The sequence below is a fragment of the Pistacia vera genome, unplaced genomic scaffold (genome assembly GCF_008641045.1).
Source record: "Pistacia vera cultivar Batoury unplaced genomic scaffold, PisVer_v2 Contig346, whole genome shotgun sequence".
Taxonomy (NCBI): domain Eukaryota; kingdom Viridiplantae; phylum Streptophyta; class Magnoliopsida; order Sapindales; family Anacardiaceae; genus Pistacia; species Pistacia vera.
In genome coordinates, this window is record NW_022196164.1 from 86,933 (window position 1) to 109,192 (window position 22,260).

A 22,260-nucleotide genomic window follows, 5' to 3' on the forward strand; every position below is an offset into this window, starting at 1 on the left:
GTAGCAGCTCCAGCTCATACATGGACCAAATGAGCTGAATCGCTACCTACAAGTGGACTTGTCCTTTATACGATGAAGGACCAACATAATATGGATATTCTTCAGTGGTGGAACCAACATGAAAGTCGATTCCCCATTGTAGCCCAATGGCATGTGACATTTTATCTGTGCCGGTTTCTACAATTGCATCCGAGTCAACATTTTCAACGAGTGGTCGGATTGTTAAAGACAGAAGATGTTCTTTAACCATGAGATGATTGAAGTGATAATGTGTTTACGGGATTTGACTCTCAAAAAGAAGACTACAACAGCCCCTGAAGATCTCGAACTACTCGAACTCTTTATGAATACAGATTGAATTATGTAAATATGTTGACGATGAAAATGAATAATTTAATAAAAAAATTATTAATTGTTTATTTGTGAAACGTGAATATGCGAAATGTGAATTTATGTTAAAAATTAAAATTAACTATTAATTTATTATTTTTTAAAATTAATTAAATTTTTAGAAACTTACTAATCTACCCTTGAAAAATATTAAAAACCCTCTATAATTTCATTTCACCTCTAAAATATAAAAAAAACAGGGGGAAAAAAAGAATTATCTAGGTCCATAGGACCGGTCTTGGGCCTATAGGACCAGTCCTAAGGACCGGTCCAAGTCCTTATATTTCTCATGGCCCATGAGCGGCTGGTCCTATTTGAGACTAGTCCCAAAAGGGCCCAAGCCTGGGCCTGCTTGGACTGGTCCTTGACCAGCTCTATTCACATTTCCTGCCGTTTCTACAACTCTTCAAATCCTCCTCCACAATTGACAAAACATCCACACAGCCTGTCAATTTGAAATTGATTTCATAGTAAAATTCCTCAATATCAAAATAAATGGAATCATGTCTTATTTATTATTTATTCTTTTTAAGGTCAAAACTAAAAAGAAAAGAAAAAGTTAAACCTGGTCCAATGAGGCCCATAAGGCCATAACAGAAGAAGGAAAGGTTTGCGTGTGTGACACATGACGGCATTTTATTATTAATTATCTCTCTCATTATGTCTTTTTCTTAAAAATAAAAGTATCTTCATTAAATTTAAAAAATTTATTGGATTTAATAAAAATTATATTCTTTATATTTAAAATTAATGAAGATGCTATTATTTATATGAAAGATGTTTTTCAAAATAAAGGCACTATAAAGAATACTACTGGAGATACTTTTAACACCTTTAGCTTTAAAAAAATAATGTCACCTCTGTCGCATTTAATACTTATCTAAATGTTATTAAGACGTAATAGGAGGGAATATATAAAGTATTTACTTTAAATTAATTTATGATTATGTAAAGGTTGTTATATTGTAAAGCTATGGTGTTATATAAAATATAAATCTTAACTAATAACTTAAAGTAAATCTCGCCTAACTATAACATTGAATCGGGATGTCGTTGATCCTTCATTGAGGCAGAGTAGAGAAATAAAGACGAAAAGAAAACGTTAAGCACATCCTAAAACGATCGCCACGTGGTATCCTGACGATGTTGGTTGGTGAAAGACGCACTTTTGTTGTGGGTCGTTCCATGGATATATATATAGACCAGGCTTGGGCTGCCAGATAGACAGAAGAAATGTTGTTGAGATTTTCCTTTTTAGAAATGGCACGGTAACCAACCCTGTTAAAGTCAAAGGTATTAATGGAAAACTTTTATTTAACTAGTGCCGCTGCCGCTGCCGCCCATTGTTTTCCAACTCTCCCTCACACCATCTGTAGATATTCCCCATTCGCGATTGGTTTGGCACTTATCTTGACATATGCCTTACGTTTGTGCAATGGTCTAGTTTTGAAGTTAACTTAATTCTTATTATTATATAAATCTAAACTTTATTATAAAGTATTACTGTTATAGTCTATTTACGTCTTTCTTATATTTTGATTAAGAAGATTAATTAGTTAGGTATTGTGAAGTGTGGAACTTTAAGAGAATTTATTCTGAGATTTTATTCCCTATTTATGTAAAGTGTATATATAATTATAACACGTAAGTGATACTGTGTATATATTAAAAAAGCAAAAGATAAGATTTAGGTGTCATGACATGTATTTAAGTAGATTTAATCATTATCCCGCCTGCGTCTTAAGTTATTGAGCCTCTTTAATAAGTTGCCATATTCTTAACATATCATATATAAATACAATGCATTTGTATTATGTAGCCTATTCAGAAATGACATTTTCTCAACTTATTAATAAATATGGTTCCTGATTGCAGCAAATTCACATGCTTTTGATATTAGCCATTAATTTGGCCAATATTTCAATGTTGAAGATGACAAAAACTTTCCTTTTCCCGTGATGAATATAAGTAATAACCCCCCACTAATAAATGTAATGATATCACATTTCCAAGAACAAACTGGATCGTAGATAGTGCACACCACGCATAACGACTGTTTACAAAAAAAAAAAAAAGTGATTTCTGTACTTTTTTTCCTTTCTCTTTTTGATGAAATACTACCATTGCTTCATTATTTAAGTTAGCTCCACCCAAAACACTATCTGCACCACTAACCTATACATGGCCATGTAGTTATATTGCTTTGATGGTTGAGACTGTCGATATATATATTATGTAATGAAGATAAAACTTTAGTCATCGTCATAGTTCATACATTGCCATAAATAAGTGGTAAGATGGATGTAATTCTGACATTCACTTAAATGGTAAACTCTAATTTAAATTGACTTATTCGCTACAGTCACCCGTGAGTTGCCCTCTATATACTCTCCAAGTAGGAGGAACCTTTAATATTCTATATTTGTAAGTAAGAGAGAGGGGGAGAGAAGCTTCAAGGATCACCGGAGAAAACTTAAGAATCAATTTTGATCCTACGTTGTTTATTCATCAGACAGACCCAAATTAGGAAAATTTAGGCATTAGCTATGAAGTTCTGTAAGAAATATCAGAGTACATAGAGGACAAGATGAGAAAAAACACCTGGCCTTGGTATCAAAAACCTAACGAAGATTCTTAAAAAGTGCAGGAGAGACTTTCAATCTCAACAACACCTTGATGGAGTTATTGACCTCCACATCTGCCCTCACCAATGTTCTGGTATCCATTTATTTTGTTTCCTGTCCCCCCACCTTTTCTTTAGCTATTTTAGCTGTCATGTTATCCTGAATCAAGGATTTCTTATTCATATTAACAATTGAAAATATGGGTATAACATATAATAATACTACTCGTATGAGATGAGTTGTGTTGTAGGCAGATTGAATAAAAATTATCGAAATTTTTTTGTTGTTTGTTCATGGAAATGCAGAATCTAATTCATAATGAATAGTTTCTCAAATTCCTCTATCCGTAGTTCAATACCTTGAGGTGCTGCTTATTTTACATTATTATTATTTTTTACTTCATTTAAAACATTTTTTTCATTCACACTGGTTACTCATATATCCTAATTCAACTTGATTTTTAGTGTGCGATGGCACCTTCTTCCCTTCCCTTCTCAATGAAATGTCAGCTGTAGTAGGCTGCTTTAATGAACGTGCTCAGAAATTGCTTGAGATTCATTTGGCTTCTGGCTTTTCAAGTGCTTTATTGGTTTAAAGGCAAGATTCAAGGACCCATGTTGCCTTAATTCAAGAAGGCAAGGACTTGGTTAACTATGCACTAATTAATGCCATTGCAATTCGAAAGATACTGAAGAATATGATAAGGTATATTTTATCCCATTTCGTAAAGTGGATTTAGTAAAATTATTCTGTTTCTGGTTGTGATATTAATATTAAATTTTGTATGGTGCAGGTTCACTACTCTAAGCAAGGTCAGGCCTTCAGGTCACAAGCTCAAAGTATGCATATTGAAATTCTACAGTCACCTTGGCTGTGTGAGCTTATGGCTTTCCACATCAATTTGAGGAAACAAAAGTCAACTCAAGGAAGGCCCCGCATTTTTTGAAGGGTGCTATCTCACATTAGTGACAGCAAACCTTCGCTCTCTTGCGAACTCTTTGATTCTGTCAAGCTCGATATTGACTTACTTGTCTATTTGCTTGGTAAGTTCCTATTTCATTTTTCTAGAGAAGGTATTATGCATACACAACGCATAGAAAAATTGTGTACTATCCAAACTTCAATGAAGCCATCATCAGAAAGTTGGAAGACATATAGGATGAGTTTTAGAAGCTAGCTACTATTTGTTCATTACATATGCCCTCATGGTGCAAGGTCTATGTCATCATCTATTTCACTGTGAAAACTGGAAGATTTAAGGATATTTTGGCCAAAAATAATAATAATAATAATAAATAAAGTAATTTGTAGAAAAACAAAAAAAAGAAGATTTAATATTGTGGTTCAAAATATTGGCCTTAATACACTACAGAAATTGATTAGAAATAGATTTTTCAATTTTGGTCCGTTTGTATATTTACAAATGTTTTGTTGGCAGTAAGAACCGAGGTTTCTGTTTCTAACTCTGGGTTCTAGTTGTGCAATCTGGTACATCCAAGATCATCAAAATTGAAAGATATCAACTTTGTTGTATGACAGACATTGATAACTTTACTGTCATTTTGCTTCAGTATGCTTTTTTCTTGAACAGGACACAGTGTTTGATCCAGTTTCTCTGACATGCGGTCATATATCTGCTACATGTGTGCTGCTCTGCGGCATCGTCACCATTGTTGATGGACTAAAGGAAGCAGATTCTAAAGAAAAATGCCCTTTGTGCCGAGAGGTAACCTTGAAGATTTGGTTCACAATTAGAATATAAATCAAGTGCTTATTGTTTATTCTAATTAGATTGATTTTGATTTCAGGCAGAGTATATAGGTGCTGTACACTTGGAAGAGCTTAGTATCCTATTAAGCAGAAGGTTTGTTTCCATTTCTATACTCTTAATAAAAGATAGTCAGTTTGATGTGATTCTTGTTATTCTTAATCTATTTGATTTTGCTCATGGGGAGATTGGGTGGCGGTTCAAGTGGAAAGAAAATTAAAACATGTTGCTAGTTTTTGCACACCTTGCAAGTTTCTTATATCTATCATGCTTATTCTAACAGCTGCCCCAATCCTGGGAGGAAAGGCTTCGAACAGAAAGAGTGGAAAGGATTCGGCAGACAAGGAGCATTGGAATTCCAGTGTCGGTCATTTGTGGGCGTCTAATTAGGCAATTCTCTCTCTTTGGTTTTAGTGCAATTTGTATATATTATTCATGTAGAAGAGCTACCCTGTTTCTAAGTTTTGGAAAAGTGTTGAATTACTGTCAGTCATTAAAAAAAAAAAAAAAAAAAAACTTTAATGGTAGAATAGGTTACTTTTTGATGCACCGGGTTTGGTCGAGTTACCATAAGTTTCAACTCTCCATAATTTATTCTATATATAGATCGGCAATGCCCAATGGAGTAGTTTTCAGTGAACTTATAATTCCTATATCAATATTGTGTATAATCTCTAGAAAACTTGCCTTACCTGCAAAAAATTAAATTTTTATACAGAAAACACATTCAAAATCTCATTGGAAAATTTTAAATGTATAGATGAATCCTGATACATACAGATCCTTTATCAAAATAAAACTCCTAATAAAATGCAACCTAATTACATTGAAGTCCTAATTGCATTTTTATCTTGAATTCAATGGATAACACCTATCAAACGGCGCTCTACAATGTTCTTGAATCCACTCAGATACTTGTTGGTTAATAACAAGTGCTCATTCTCAAATTAATATATAACTTCTTTCTTGAATCCAAAACCACCTTTCTTTATATTTCTTCCGCCTATACTCAGTAAAATTTCTCTACATACAATCATCATGTTCTCCGCAAAATCAGTTCGAAGAAATTTTTGCACGCTCATGAAAAAGTTAGGGTTAACTGATTCCAAGAATTCGTACAAAAATTTGCGACTGTTGAGGGGTCCAGGAATCATTCTGGTCAAGAGGTTACATAGTAATGTACGTGGGTGAAGAGCTTAAGAAATATCAAGTTCCGCTCAAGTATCTGTCGTTGCCCAAGTTTCAAGAATTGATAATGCAGTCACAGGGGGATGATCTTGATGTTAAAGTTGACGGCCCAATTACTTGCTTGCACAACTGAGACTTTCGACAAATTACTCAAGCTCGCCAAGAAGTGCAAACTGACGGTGCTGTGTAGAAAAGTATGATTTTTTCGGTTAGCCAAAATCAAGATTGATCCAAACTTCACTGCTATTTCTTTCGGGTGTATAATTTTGGCCCAACCAAGTAACATTGTTTGATAATCCATTACTTAGATTTGTGATTAGCATGTTCTAACTTGTTTAAATCTTTCTTATGCATCTTTATATTTTGTTTTCAAAAACTGTACTCATATTATGAATCCATACCAGAACAGTAACTTTAAGCATCATCATTCATTCTTGTTGAAATCGTGATTAAGGTTATAATTGGATTGAAGAATACGTTTATAGGTTTCTTATTCAATTTTTTTTCCTTATCTAAGAAACGGTGATGGTTGTAAAAGGATATCTAATTGGGATTGAAGAGACTAATCCATGTAATTACCCAAAGAATTAAGATTCTAATCATGCGTGATTGAGTTTATGTATAATTGAGATTTGTTTCCTTTGATATCCTCTTTTATCTACAACCTAAAATGCGATCCCTATCCCAACAGATTCCCATGGTAATGGTATCTCAACAGAAGATTCTCATGATATCTCTCCTCAACGGCAATAACGATAATGGTATCCCAACAGATTAACATGATAATTTCCCCTCACCGCTACAGCTCAAGCCTATACCGCTTCCTACGGATAGAGAAATTCAAAGGCAGGGTAGTCTGGTTATAGATAATCAACAATGCTACAGGAATCGGTGATTTTATACCGAAATTTTGTATCGGCTTACGTATATACTGACTCAGACCAATCAACGCATTTTATCTTATTAAATTTTTTCTAATGAACGGCCGTTCATAACATATGAACAGCCATTCACTAACATGGACTCCCATCCATATTATATGGATGGGAGTCCATTTACTAGGGACGGGCGTCCTCATTTAGAGGATGCCCGTCTATTGGTAAATGAAATGAAAATTTAAAAAATAATATGGAATGGACGTCCGTCCACAATGAATGGACGCCCGTCCATTGTGTAAGGACGGTCATCCGTATGTTATGGACGGGCGTCCATCTAATTGTTTTGTTTTCACAGACCCATCTCCTCTCCATTTCTTCGTCTTCATTGCCAGTGGTGCAGTCCATTTCACTGCCTCAAATAATGACTGTGGTGTCAGAGATTTTGACATGGAAAAGTATCAACTCTCTAAGCATTTCCGTTTTCCTTGGCTTCATTTTCTGGGCTTTGTGCTTCATTTTCTGGGCAATATATGAAGCACTTGCAGGCTGAAGCTTTCAATTGAATTTTTTAAACGTTTGTTTTTTCCAGAACTGTTTCTGCGGATTAGCAGGTTTGGGAAAACTACATGGATAAGTATTTGAGTGGAAAAATAAGCATCTTTCATGCATGATTCTTTAACGTGGACAATGCAGAAGTAAATGAATATGTTTAGGATGTTTGACATTTTCTTATTTATTAATATCTATCTTGTTGGTAGATGAAGGTGTTGGATCATCTGATGAAGATTATAGTGGGGGTGAGAGTGAGGCTCCTGAATGTTCCCGGACGCCACCCGTGGACCATGAGCTTAAGGACAAACTCTTCCGTAAATATGGTGGTTATATTAGCACCTTGAAGCATGAGTTTTCTAAGAAGAAGAAAAAGGGAAAACTACCGAAAGAAGCCAGGCAAATCTTGTTTGATTGGTGGAGTGTCCACAACAAATGGTCTTATCCGACGATATAATTTTTCCACAGTTTTATCAGATTAACTAAGCAGTTGGGCATGAAGCAACAACTGGAATCTGAGAAAGCGAGGAAGAGAAGAGGTGTTTAAAATGGTTTTTTTTTTAAAGTACGGACGTCAAAATGTAAGGGACGAGTATTCATTCCTAATGGACGCCCGTCAAAATGTAAGGGACGAGCATTCATTCCTAATGGACGCCTGTCCAAATGTACCGGACGCCCATCCATAAAATTTGGACGGGCGTCCATTGTTTTTTTTTTTTAAAACAAAATATTTTTTTATGGACGGTCGTCCATTCCACTATGAACGACCGTCTAGGATGTATGGACGACCGTTCGAAATCGTTGGACGACCATCCATTTATATCAGTATTCAATCGTCCAACGTGAAGGCCTCCACGTGTTTCGGTGCAATTTTTCAGTGGATATAGCATTTTTCTATAGATAATATCTCACAGTTACAGGCACAGCCAGTTAAATTTAAGATCAGTTTAACATAGGAGTGAATCTACAGGCTCAGACATACACGGATGGCAACTTCACTCCGATATAGAAAGAGATTATGAAATGTAACACATGCCCAGAAAATTAGTACACGGACAAGTCAAGCAAAACCATGGACAAAGGTAATTGAACATCCATAAATAACAAATTTTAATTAAAGTGAAAGGGTTTAAGTAACATTGTTGTTCTACAATCTCCCAAGACGCTCCAAGCAAAACTGAGTTATTCTCAATTAGATAATATCAAGGGGTTTTTATCCTTATACATGTGATATCTCTTGCACAATTTCTCCAAAGTAGCAACCGAATGCTGCATAGAATTTAGTTTTGTATCCATGAACATTGCCTGCAAAAAAAAAATCAAAGGTAAGTAGTAAAACAAATAAGAAAATAAAAAATCATTAGAAATTCTAAAATTAAAGTAAGAAATCAAACCTGGTAGTCATCTCCATATCTCTCGACCAGCCGACCAATATGAGCGCGTTGTATAGTGGTTAAAGGCTGCAAAGGTGCCCTCTTCCCATCTCTTCGCTTCTTTCCAAGTGCTGATTTCACATCTATTTTGCCAAAGATATAGCATGTTATCAACAGTTATCAAATCAGGATCACAAGAATCCAGCAAGTGCAATTTCACATAACCTCTAAAAATTATAATTTACAATGTCAGCAGAAACTCAATATACTGTATTTGTTATAGAGATGCAGACCAAGGCAAAAGAAAAAGAAAACCAATCCCAAACACAATAAAGAAACCAACAAACTTAGTCAACCACAGACCAAAATAAAGTTGAAGATCATTTCATCTTGTATTAGCCAAAAAGAATTCCGTCTTTTATATAGAATTGAGAAAAGATTGGCATTATCGATTTCATTTAGAACCCAGTGCTTTCATACAGGTTCATATCCATTAATTAACCAAACAAAACTAACAGAGACACAGTAAAATGAGCAAAACAATCAAACTTTCGAAATTAAAAGTAAATTCTTCATCATATCAAATTGGACAACAGCTGCTAGCAAAAATTGCATGAGCAACTTTCAATTATTTCAGTCAAAGCTTCTACCAGATAAAAATTAAAATGCATAATAAGCATCGTACCAACGTATATTATAAATTTATAACTAAATGACCACAAAGAGGGAAAAAAATAACTAAAACCAAAAATCATCCTAGCTTAATTACGTAGTTTAATCTAACAATTAGTCCAAATTAAAACATAAGAATTGAAGTACAACTATAGAGAGAGAACTGACCGTCTTCTTCGAGATCGCTGCCGGAATCAAGGGGCGCGAACTCGTCGACGGGTTCATCAGAAGGGGGAGGCATCTGGAGGGAGTCGCTTTCGACGACTTGGGAAGTGCGGGAACGGACTCCAAGCAAGTTGGGATTGGAAACGAAACCGAATGACTGGTAGTTTTGAATAACGCTGGCTTTGTCGTCCCATTCGGGAAGCTCATCAACGAGAGAACGAAGTTTTGGAGGGAGAGAAAAGGCTGGCTTGAACGCGTGTGGGTTCTTCTTTGGGAGGCCTACTCGAACCTTCGTCCTCGAATTCTTGTACTTCCTTCTTGACCTGCCCATCACTCTCTATCTCCCTCTTTGCTTTCTAGGGTTTTGCTAGGGGTTTATTGTGTTTCCAGCAGTAATTACGAGTTTAAAACGGTGCAGTTTTCTGCCTTTTTATTGGTACATAACGGTGTTACTATTTGCAGAGTATAAAACGGTGAAAGGGAGATGCGTTTTGTGAGAGGTGGAAAAGCAACCCGCCCGGCCCAGCCCGCGGCGGTTTGCTGTTAATGGCGGGTCGGTCCTGACCCGCCCGGTGACATTGGCGGGCCGGGTTAGGCCCGCCAATATTAAGGAATTGGCTGGCGCAACCCGAACCGCCAACCCTAACCCGCTGGGTTAGACGTGGGTTAGGCCGGGTTAACCCGCATTTTTTATTTTTTATTTTGTTTAAATTTAAATGTTTAATTAAATTTTCAAATGAATAATTAACAATTTATAAATAAATAAATGTAATTATTTTTATTTAATTGTAAACTTCTTTTCAAATATCAATAATTAAACTAAATTAATTTTTTGTTTGTTAACATTCCAAATATTAATTCAATTTTAATACATTAAAATTGTAATATAAGAATAATTAAATTTATTCATTTATTAAAAAATAAAATAAGAAATTACAATAATTATTGCCTCCTTAAAAACCTTATCAAGAAAAACCCAATAGGACAAAAACTTGGTAAGGAAAAAAAAGTGCAATAATTGACAATTAATTTGTCAAGTTACAATTTACAAAACAACTAATTTTGGGGTTCACTAGGACCTACATCATCAGTATCATCTATATTACAAAATTGAAATGATTCTATTAAAGTATCGTCGACAACCTCGTATTGACCTTGATGGCGCGACCGTTCCCAATCTCGAAGACATGTGAGGACTTCAATCAATTGTGGTGAAAGTTTAGTCCTCCTTTCATTTAAAATTCTTCAACTTGCACTAAATGTTTGTTAAGATGAGACGGTTGAGACAGGAACAGCTAAAACATCCAAGGCAAGTCTTGATAATACTGGAAAAATATATTTCCTGGCTCTCCAATAGTTTAAGAGATCAAAGCTGGCTCTCTGTTGTGGATCTACTGGTAATATTTCAGGGGTTACCAAATATTGTTGAAGCTCATTACTCTGCGACTGCATGGAAGACAGTACATCAGTTGTTGTTGTTGGTGGAGCTTCTAAAGAGGAGGTTCTGCTTCAGATTCAGGTTCTCTTCGGCCTATTCCGTGCACCCCAACAGTAGAAGTCTTCATTTGTTTCTTCTGATGCAGCTTCCCTAGATGTTTCGCCTTTTTGCGGGTTTCCATACCTGTTTTCATACTAGAAATATACTTCGAAAAGTGTATTTTTTATCTCTCCTATTTGATTAGCATATGCTTCGATTTGTAAATTTTCACATAAACTGTCAAAACCATTTTCTAAACCGGCTAATTTAATTCTATGATAAAATATAGCACCTAAACAAGAAAGAAAATGAATGGGTTCCCAATATTTAAAAAAAAAAAATTCCATTGCCTTTATTGGTGCATTTAAAATTACATTGTCTTTGTTTTTTTATAAATAACTCAGAAATTTTTATAATTGTATGTATTACCAATGGACTAGTAGGATAATACACATCAGAAAGTTGTAAAGTGGATTGGTAAAAAGTTTTAAGAAAAGAATGAAATACTTTAGTTATATGCCAATAATTTTCTACCAAATAATGAGGACCTCTATTATTTGCTACAAAATAACTAATTATATTAGCATAAGGTAAACATGAATCAAGCATTAAATAAGTACTATTCCATCTAACAGGCATGTCTAATGCAAAAGTTCTAGGAGACATATTTGATTTTATACAAGCGTCTTGAAATTCAGCATTTCTTTTATTACTACTAGTAATCCAAGCTAAACAATCTCTAATTCTATTAATATTTTCTTTAATTGTTTTCATACCACTTTTCACAATTAAATTAATAACATGGCATGCACAACGTTGGTGAAAAAACTTCAAATTGTTATATAAAGGATAATTACTTTGAAAATAATCTATAGCTTTACTATTAGAACTTGCATTATCTAAAGTTAAACTTATCACTTTACTAACAATATCATAATCTTCTAAAACTTCAACAATTTTATTATAAATTTGTTCACCACTATGATCAACATCCATTAATCTAAATCCTAATAAAGATTTATTTAATTTAAATTCATTATCAAAATAATGACTAGTCACACAAATATAATCTTGTTTAGCTCTACCACTCCAAATATCGGCAGTTAAAGCCACACTAATATGACAAGTATGAAATTTATTTTTTAATTCTAATTTCATTTTTTTAAACAATTTTATTAAATCATTTCTAGTTGCAGTTTTAGAATAACTTTTAAATCCTGGAAAAAATGAATTTTGAACAAATCTTTCAAAATATTTATCTTCAGTCATATTAATAGGTTGATCAGTTGCAGCAATATATAAAGCTAACTGTTCCCTATATACATCAGAATTATAATGACAATTAGCACCCATATTAGTTATTTGAGTTTGATTGCTTTCTCTATTTCCATGTTAATTAATATGTTTATTAGCATGCATTTTTAAAGTACTAGTACCGTTACCTGAATCAGCTTTATAAATATTTCCACAGTATTTGCATTTCGCTTTCTTGACTTGAACGTAATTTTCTGTCTCGTAAAACTTGTTGAAATACGCCCAAACGTCTGATGTGTGTCTGTCTTCACTTTCGACGGCAATTGATGATCCCGCCTCAGCTTGAGATGAAGTTGGACGAGCACGACGATTACGAGGACGACTTCTAGAACCACCGGGAGCTGTTGGAATCGGGGGCATATTTTGAGGTGTATCGGATTCTGAGAATGGGAAAGCGGAACTATTTGAATCTCCTCTTGCATTTATGTTAGTAAAATCAGTGGGACTAGGACTATGATAGTAGTTTCCGTCATCATTGTGATTGATGGGAGAGAAATATCTATCCATTGTAGTTGAAAAAAATTGATGTAGAAGAAATAAAAATTAAAGAAAGAGAATTGGAATATGGAATATGGAAATTGGAATTTGGAAAATTGGAAATATGAATTAAAAATTGCAAAACTAATAAAAATTAAAATACGAGCAAATTGATAACAAAGAGATTAAGAGAATAAATGAATAATTGAGAGATTAGAGATTAGAGAATATGAGAGAATTTGAGTTGTGAGAAAAATGTGAGAGTTTAGGGCCAATTTATAGGAAAAAATGGGAAAGAAAAATGACGAAAAAGATCCATCCAACGGCTATATTTCAAGGGTAAAGGGGTAATTTGAAAAATAAAATATTTTTTTATTTTTTTATTTTTTTCGGCCAACAGCCAACCCGGCAGGTTGACGGGTCTCTTGCAAAAGAGCCAAAACAGCAACCCGCCGGGCTGCAGGTTGCCATTGTGCAACCCGGCCCGCCCGGGGGTTGCTGCCGGGTTAGGGTTGACCCGCCTAACCCGGCCCAAATGTTCCACCTCTATGTGAGAGAGGTTAATCTTAAAGTTGATGCCAAAAAGAATAAGCGCGTGTCGATTACTTGTACCTTCCACGAGATATTTTATCCTTCAATATTATTTGGCATGTTTGGTTTATTATTTTTATCCATATTCTCAATCCTATTCTCTAAATAATGTTTGGTACATTATTCCAGAAATATTATCCTATTTTTTTAATTACTTTTAGACCCCATAAGGTTATTAATTTCATGAAATACACCATGAAAAAAAGTTTAAAAATTATTAAAAATACCCCTGCGACCCATACTTGCCAGATTCCGGCAACCACTATTGGTGGTAGCCGGAATCTGTACAACGGCCTACCTGCCAACCAAAAATGGCCTGAAGTTCACCGATCTGGCCGTGAACAACGGCCAAAGAAATGGCCGTCGTTGAGGTTAACGATGGCCAAATCTTGGCCATCGTTGATCGAAAACGACAGCCAAAGATGGTCATTGTTTTGGCCTTTTCCGACCGTCGCGGCCACAACAGGCCGTAGATCTAGCCTTTTCCCGTCAGATCTGTGGTGGATCTGGCCAAAAAAGGCCATAACGACGCGTTACGACATAGATCCGACCAGTCTGTGTGGTAACACGATTTTCCGGCCAGATGCCGGCGGTGGTGGTTGGAATCTAGCACTGTAGGTGGTGGGGGTGTTTTTGTCATTTTATATATTAGGGTATTTAATTAAATTAGCAAACCTATGGGCTTTTTCATAAATTTTTAAATTTTACCTCGTAATACTCCCCTATCCAACTACCCAATATTATTTCCAAAATCCTATCCAAAATAATAAACCAAACGATTATTATTTCAATAATATTTTGTTTACTAATCATACAAACCGAAAAAAATTATATAAAATAATTATTCTATCTTTTATTTTTTTATCTACTTGTATGACTTAGTTGTAAATATAACATTACTCTTATTATTTATCTCATATTTTTATTATAATTATTATGATGAGGTTGCGACACAACTTAAAAAACTTAATTTGTATCCTTAAATGAAAATAATTACCTTAAATTTGGAATCTAAATTATGGTTGTACAATTAAATACTATAAATCAATTTATATAAAAAGTATACAATTTAATGAAATAATAAAGTATATCAATTTATATGAAGGAATTTACAATATTCACATGCCATGGTTATAAGTTAGAGGAGAATTTAAATCTATTACCTCTTGAACCCGAATTTGTCTTATAAAATAAAATGTTGGTGGCAGATGGATCAAGGCAATAACATCCAGAAGAAGAAAATAAGCATTAATTAAGAAAGGTTTATTTACGTTGCTACAGTTGGTCTCCCCCCTTTCTGAGGAAGGTGAATAACATTACAAATTTCAACTATGACATCAATATATATTTTAAAATTTAAAGTACACGTAGACCTATGAATTATTATTAAGTTCCAATGCGGGTCCTGTCTATCTGCCACAAGTTATGGTTAATATTAGCGACAGGAAAGCTTTGCTTTATAATCCTGCTGATCGATTTGCATACTCCTGAACCAATGACCCGAATCTTGAAGGCCTCTCAAGCAAACGGGATGGCATATCAAATTCTTTTGCCCATCCTGTATAAGACGAAACCAATCCAAGGGCATTTTAATAGAGATATATGCAGTCTCAATATGATATTGAATGAGGTAAAGAATTTGTGTAATGAATAATGGTTAAATCATGTGAGGCCACTCTACTAATTGCCAGAAATGCATCATCCGAATTGAATGCAGTGGGAAAAGGAAAGATCAAATGGCATTGTGCGATCCAAAATAACTTAATGAAAGGAGTAAATTGCTGTTAACCAAAAAGGAATGGAGAGAAGCACCCACCTGCATCTATTACTAAAACCCTATCACAATCCATGACAGTTGGTATTCTGTGAGCGATGCTGATAATTGTACAGGCCACAAAATCCTCTCTAATGATCTTTTGAATTACAGCGTCAGTTTGTGAATCAACAGAAGCAGTAGCCTCATCCATGAACAAGAGCCGGCTGCGCTTTAGCATAACCCTCCCCAGACACAGGAGCTGCCTTTGTCCCACACTCCAGTTGTCTCCGTTATCAACCACTAAGGAATTGAAACATTTGTTAAGTTAATGCAGCTAACAAGTATCAATAATGCTACTTTCATTTATTTAATTTATTCAAAAAGGATATAAGAGAATGAGATAAATATGGAATTTGAGGAGTTGAATAAGAAAAAGGAGAAAATCAGTTACCTAAAGAATCAAGTTTATCAGGTTTTGCAGCCACAACATCTTTAAGTTGGCAACGCTCAAGGCTCTACAAAAATCAAATTATTTCAGCTAATACAATTAATAATAAAATTTAAAAAGATTACACATGTGGCAATGAATATCACAAAACAGGAATGGCTTGTTTACCTTCCATATTTCTTCATCTGAATGCTGACCAATTGGATCAATGTTGCTTCTCACAGTTCCTTCAAAAAGGACTGGTTCTTGAGGAATGATCCCAAAGCGAGACCTAAGGTTATGAAGCCCCAGAAAGGAAATGTCAATACCGTCAATAATTATTCTTCCCCCGGAAGGTTCCACCAGCCTAAAGAAAACTTGGATCAAAGTTGACTTCCCACTTCCAGTACGACCAACAACACCAATCTTCTCTCCCCCGTGAATGCTGAGAGTAATGCCTTTGAGAACCAGAGGAGTATTGGGACGATATCTTACCTGTTTGCAAAATTTTCAATGCATCAGTATTAAATACAGTTATTTGCCCCGACTGTATTCAGGATGTCAAGTTCAATGGTATCGAATGTTTATTTACTTTATATTTGCTTGCATTCAGTCAGTTCTCTGCTCAATTCCAATAAATCAACAATTTCGTGGAATTTTCTTCATAATTTATGTTGGCAATTAGCCAGTTCATTTGCCTATGCACTACAGCTATTTATTATTAATCTTAATAGCAACTTATGAAACAAAAGAGAATTTAAATTTCAAGGAATCTTTTTTTGTTAGAAAATAATCTTAAGAACCAGTTACCTGCAAGTCTTCGAGGTCAACATTGCCACGTGCAGGCCAATTTGGAGGAGGAAGACGATCTTTAATCTCCCAAGCTGCTTCTGATGGGATGTTTGTGAATTGCTTTATCCTCTCAACAGATACCATCCGATTTTCCACAAAGCAACTCATATATATGGCCCAGAACAGCACAGCATTGAGGGACAGCCCGTACGAGAGAGACAAACCAATATTCTCTACATTTAATAGAATTTGTCAATTTTCCAATACAAAAATTAGTAAAACTTGAGAGACACGACGAAGTTTCATTCATTTACCATAAAAATCAGGCTGGTCTGGCCAGACAAAATTATGAATAAACGGATTAATGTTATTCTTTTTCTGATGACTATGCTAGGTTGTGCTGAATAAATTAAAGTGTCCTCATAAACATGTAATTTACCTGGTTTTATAATGCTACTGGGTAACAAGATCATAAACAAAGTGGCAACGCAGAAAGTGAAACTTCCCAACAGTTCCAGACGGAAACCCAACCATTCATTTGATCCGTTGTTGTGGAAATCCATACACAAATTGGCATTAACTCGGTTAACATTTTCCTGACAAAATTCATGCTGCTTTCCGAAAGAGCGAATGGTCATAACTCCAGAAATGCTTTCTGAAAAGTGATGAATAACTGGTGCCTTGGTTATTGAGTCGAGCCTAGTTATTTCCCGAGATGTTGCAAGGTAATATCCCTAAAACCCAAAACAGAAAAAAAAAAATAAGTCTAATGAGTTTGATCTTGCTTCATTTCTGGTACAGATGTCATGTTTATTATCATCATATCCGAAGATTCTGATTCTAAATTCAATAAAAACAATTAATTACACAATCTCAAAGAAACACAAAGTTCATACCCGATACCAGTAATTCACCCAAGCAAGTGGTATTAATAAGAATACTGTTGGCCAAGCATATTGACACGTGATTATGAAGATACTAAGCAGTGTGATGTACATGGCAATTGTAATGCCAATAAAGAGCGGGAGGAAAAGATCAATGTTGGTTTGATCAGTCGATGCCTGAAAACAAAGAAAACATGAGATCATTTGTCATGTACTAAAACGAAACTAGAATGGAGAATATTCCTTTGATTATTGACTTCTTACCCGACTTAAAATTCTTCCTGAAGGTGTGGTATCAAAAAATGACATGGGGGCATGCAAGATACTTTGAAGAATTTGGCCAAAAAAAATTTGGGCCGTCTTGAGCCCCATATGCGTAACAAAAAAGGATCTCACCACTAACATCAGAATTGACACAGCTGCAATAATTGCATAGACACTAATGAACATGGAAGGATTAAATGACAGCGCACGGTCTGCTGCTGTTTCATATGATAACCAATAATCACCAGCCATTATAGACCCTTGCCACAACAGAGAAAATAGCAACACTGCTATTACACCCCACCATCCAAATGCCTCCGTGCAGTATATTTTATATACCTGCAAGCTAACTTTACCGGTTTCTCTTTCTTCCTCATTGATTAGCTTAGAAGTTCCCTTGACAGAATTTGACCGTTGTACAAGCTTATTCTCACCATTTGCTTCCCCATGGTTAGGAGATTTTGGTGTTTTGGGGGAATCTGCACCAGACATGGTTTTTCCAACTTCTACAAGTTCCATAGATGTTTCATGAGCAGCTACTAATGCTCCAAAATCCATACCAGAAGTTACTAGATCATTGTACTTTCCTGATTGCACTATCATCCCATCTCGCATTACCTGGAACGAACACAAATTTGTACATAAATTTGAACGTTTGTATGACAATTAGCTGTTGAGTTCGACTTTTCACCAGACAAGCATTAACTTGAAGATTGAAATGTGAAGATAGTACTTACCAAGATAAGGTCAACATTATGCAAGAAGTCCACTTGGTGCGTTACAAGTAATATGGTCTTGCCTTTGAGAACTCCTCTTACACATTGCTATAAGAAGGCAATAAAATGGTTTAAAAATTTTAAAAATTGTTCCCACAGATAATCAGAACTTTTGTATGGTTCTACTGAGTTCTCTTGAAAAAATAATTTACTCTGTTTTCCATATTAAACAATTGTGTTTCTGACTACTATGCAACCAAAAATGAATTTCCTTTCTGTGGATTTAAAATTTGAATAAACAATTATATCACCTTAAATATATCTGATCCAGTATGAGCATCCACAGCACTAAAGACATCATCAAGTAGGTACGTATCACAATCCTGATAAACAGCTCTGGCAAGTTGTATCCGCTGCTTCTGTCCACCACTGAGATTAATGCCACGCTCTCCAATTTCAGTCTGATCTCCATACTCCATCATTTCCAAATCTTTCTCCAGACAACAAACCCTGATAACTTCCCTGTATTTCTCCCTGTTCATCGGCAAACCAAAGAGGATGTTTTCTTGAATTGTCCCATTTTGAATCCATGATGTTTGAGCTACATAAGCAGTTGTCCCACAAACTTTGACCTGTTATCGAGAAGCATATTATTCTATTAAACAACCATTTCGAGCAATTCACTGTTTAATGCATTCTTTTCCTATGATGACAGTTTCAATGTTTGAGGTAAGAAAACATAGATACCTAATTAATGAAACAGAAAAAAGCAACTCAACAACTTGTAAAACAAAGTTCCTACCTTTCCTGATACTTTGTGCATCTCACCAAGAATAGAGGCCAAGAGAGAAGACTTTCCAGATCCCACGGTCCCAACAATAGCAGCAAGCTCCCCTTTCTTGACCGTCAAATTTATATTTTTCAAACATTCTTCTCCAATTTCATCGTCCCAACTAAACACCCCATCTTTTACCTCCACAGCGATTCTCCCGTCACACCCCTCCACTCTTTCCACCGAATCATTCACCAATTCCCTACTCATCATGTAATGATCCAATCTTCCCAGAGATATCATCGCTTGTGAAAGTGAGATCATAGATTGAGGGAAGGTCCTTATGGGCTCCTGCAAGATCTTAAAGATTGTTGTTGTGGTAAACACAGTCCCTGCATCCAGATGGACTCCCATGAAAATGGCAGTACCAAATGTAATAGTTGATATCAGCACTGGAGTGCACCACATCACTGCAATATTTCCAGCTATCGAGTACAAGAACTTGGATAGCCAACCAAATTCTGATTCACGGAGAGACTGGATTCTCTTATTGAAATGTTCTTCCCAAGCCTGGAACTTAATCACCCGCATGTAATTAAGCATCTCATTTGTTGCCTTCATTCTTGAATCACGTTTTTCCATCAAACTGAACTGGTACTTGTTTCTTCTTCGTGTGCCAAACACAACAAATATAAATACACCAACAAGTCCAATGACTGCTGTGATGACTGCGGCACCAAGATAGTTATATAGGAGAACCAAAGCAACACCAACTTGAAATGGCATTAACCAGATAGCATGTAGCTGTAGCATCATATCAGAAAGTTGCTGTGCATCAACAGCCATATAATTCACTATCTGTCCAACCCCATGAGCCTGCCGCGCAGAGCAGGATAGCCTCAGCCCTTTTTTGTATAAGGAAGTGATAAGAGTGGACCTAATGAGCATTCCAAGTTTCTGGGAGTTGAAGTTGAACTGGTGAGTTGATAGCACTTCTATAAATTTTGCAACAAGGAGAATCAACACAAGGTAGTATCCTTCATAAACTGAACTCCTTTTTCCAGCAGTGTAATCAACAAAACTTTGAATAAGAACAGGTCCAACGTACATCACACAGAGCCTCACAATTGCAAGGAATGCAGTGAATGCAACTTCCTTCCAAAAGCACCGCAACAGTGTGGTTCCAACCGGGTGCTTGGATTTTTCTTCTGGTTTTGGCCAATATAATTCAAAGAGCTTCGACATTCTTTCAGCTCTATGTTCCGGCGATAGTGATGGAACTTCTTCAATCTTGAGAGGGCGTTTGTAACCTTTAGTAAGCAAGGGATTCATCCAAAGCCAAAAGGCTTTAGATATTGCAGAAGCTGAAGCAAATCCACTTACATTGGATCTGCTCAAAAGAGGTTCGTATAATTTGGTTTCTTCATCCATTTCAGGTTCAGAATCTCTGGTCACTGTAATTCCAGTTGACCCTCTAATTGCAACAAATAGAAGGACAATCGAAAAGGGAAAAGACAGTATGGAAATTATATCATCCACTCTCAAACTGGGAAAAAGGGTTGCTTCAAAAGAGACCAAACGAATGATCCCCGAAACTGAGAATAGAGAAACAATGATGAAAAATGCAACCCAATAAATTCTAAGCGAAAGCGGATGAGTAACAGCTTCAAATCTTTTCTCGTGAATGATTAAGATTGCAATCACTGCATGAGTTATGGCTTGGACCAACAAAAATAGTGCATCAACTAGCTTCCATGGCTGTTCCGTGCTTCTAGTGAAAGCTAGAATGCAGATAATTGTGAAAGAAAATGCTAACAGAACAGTGACAATCAGAGAGAGTTTGAACCATATTGTAGTTCTGAGAACAACTCTGTTGTTTCTGATAAAGGGCTTGTTGATATCAGAGCTGGGTCGGCCATTGGCTATGAACCTCGAACGAAGCTTTTGAACTAAAAATACAATGAGACTGAGCCAGAACAAGAGGTTAACCGAAGATAACAGGACTCTTTGGGGACAGGGAGAGAGGAAAATGAATCTTAACCACTGAAATATCAATGGAAGAGATGAGTCTTTTGACGATTGTATCACAGAGCTTGAACATGAGAGGGAAAGGGTCCAAGATGTAGAAGACATGGTTCAAGCTTCACGTGAAATACTACAGAATGCGTCTCTCGTTGTTGATTCTCATCAATATCCTTCTTCTGTCCTGAAAAAATATCAGAATTATTTTCTTCAAAGAGTTCACGAAATTACAAAGCAAAAATATGTGATAAAAGGAACTCAAAGTCATAACTCATAAGAATCAAGGAATGCATTGTTGACTGTAAGATAGCCGGCACAAGTCGAAATAGCAAAAAAGAAGTCAAAAAGTAAATCATGTACCAGAGAAGTTATGAAAAGATTTCTGCCAAAACACTTCTCAATAAAGCTAAAATAAATTAATTTAATAGCAAGATGGATAATCCGGTCACAGAACGAGTAAATATTTTAGATTTTTAGTGTAAGATAATGTATTGGTCCAAGATGGCAGTTGAAACGCAGAAGATAAGAGATTCGTTAATCATTTTCCATCAAATAAAATTTATAGACATTCAACCTAACAAAAACAATGATCATTTGAAAAACCAGGACCATGTAAAATGAAAAAATGCTATTGAATGAACTCAATCATGATGAACTTAGCAAATCAAATATGGAAGAGCTTATTGACAAAAAGTGTTGGGTGAAAAGTAATCGAAAGCAGAGAAGAGAAGAAGAAACCATGCAAGGGCTCGTCAACTTACCAGAAGTTGAAGACAAACACTTTTGTTGGAAAGCTAAAGCATAGGGATTCGCAGTATGACATCAATCTCTGCAACGAAGAGAGTGTTCCTCGTTTCACCAAATGAAACGATGGACACTGCTAAGAAAATCCAACCAACAACTTATAAAAAGTTATATAAAATATAATAAAATTAAGAGAGACGTAATTTAATGACTTATTCAGAGCTTCACCTTCGCATAAAACGTAATTTCCTGAACCATTTCGCAGTAAAGACGTGGAAAATATGGTAAGAGCCACATACATACTACTGACTTGGAAAGACAGTGGCCTTTTTTATTAATTTATTCAAGTCTTCCTTTTTGTTTCTTTATTAATCTTTCAAGTGAGGCGGAGATCTAACCATTTGCCTTAACATAGCG

At 35.5% G+C, this 22,260-nt stretch overlaps 2 protein-coding genes and 1 pseudogene across 3 annotated transcripts; 1 reads left to right on the forward strand and 2 right to left on the reverse strand.

Annotated features, from left to right (window-relative positions):
- The first annotated feature begins 2,813 nt into the window (after positions 1–2,813).
- Positions 2,814–5,307, forward strand: LOC116139022 (annotated as a pseudogene).
- A 3,176-nt stretch (positions 5,308–8,483) lies between these two features.
- LOC116139031 (nucleolar protein 16) lies at positions 8,484–10,009 on the reverse strand. The gene is made up of 3 exons (XM_031424712.1): positions 9,611–10,009; positions 8,792–8,913; positions 8,484–8,702 (listed from the first exon to the last, which is right to left on the reverse strand). Exons 1-3 carry the CDS (start codon positions 9,936–9,938, stop codon positions 8,586–8,588), a joined length of 567 nt encoding a protein of 188 aa, XP_031280572.1. The 5' UTR covers positions 9,939–10,009; the 3' UTR covers positions 8,484–8,585.
- Positions 10,010–14,693: 4,684 nt separating this feature from the next.
- On the reverse strand, positions 14,694–21,993 carry LOC116139032 (ABC transporter C family member 4). Of its 2 annotated transcripts, none has more exons than XM_031424713.1 (12): positions 21,861–21,993; positions 19,108–21,283; positions 18,617–18,937; positions 18,327–18,413; positions 17,590–18,207; positions 17,338–17,502; positions 16,881–17,175; positions 16,460–16,674; positions 15,839–16,144; positions 15,674–15,737; positions 15,283–15,522; positions 14,694–15,024 (listed from the first exon to the last, which is right to left on the reverse strand). In XM_031424713.1, exons 2-12 carry the CDS (start codon positions 21,208–21,210, stop codon positions 14,924–14,926), a joined length of 4,515 nt encoding a protein of 1,504 aa, XP_031280573.1. In that variant the 5' UTR covers positions 21,211–21,283; positions 21,861–21,993; the 3' UTR covers positions 14,694–14,923. The 2 variants fall into 2 exon arrangements, with proteins under 2 accessions (XP_031280573.1, XP_031280574.1); XM_031424714.1 differs by having other exon boundaries at positions 19,108–21,278; positions 21,861–21,985.
- Between the last annotated feature and the right edge of the window lie 267 nt (positions 21,994–22,260).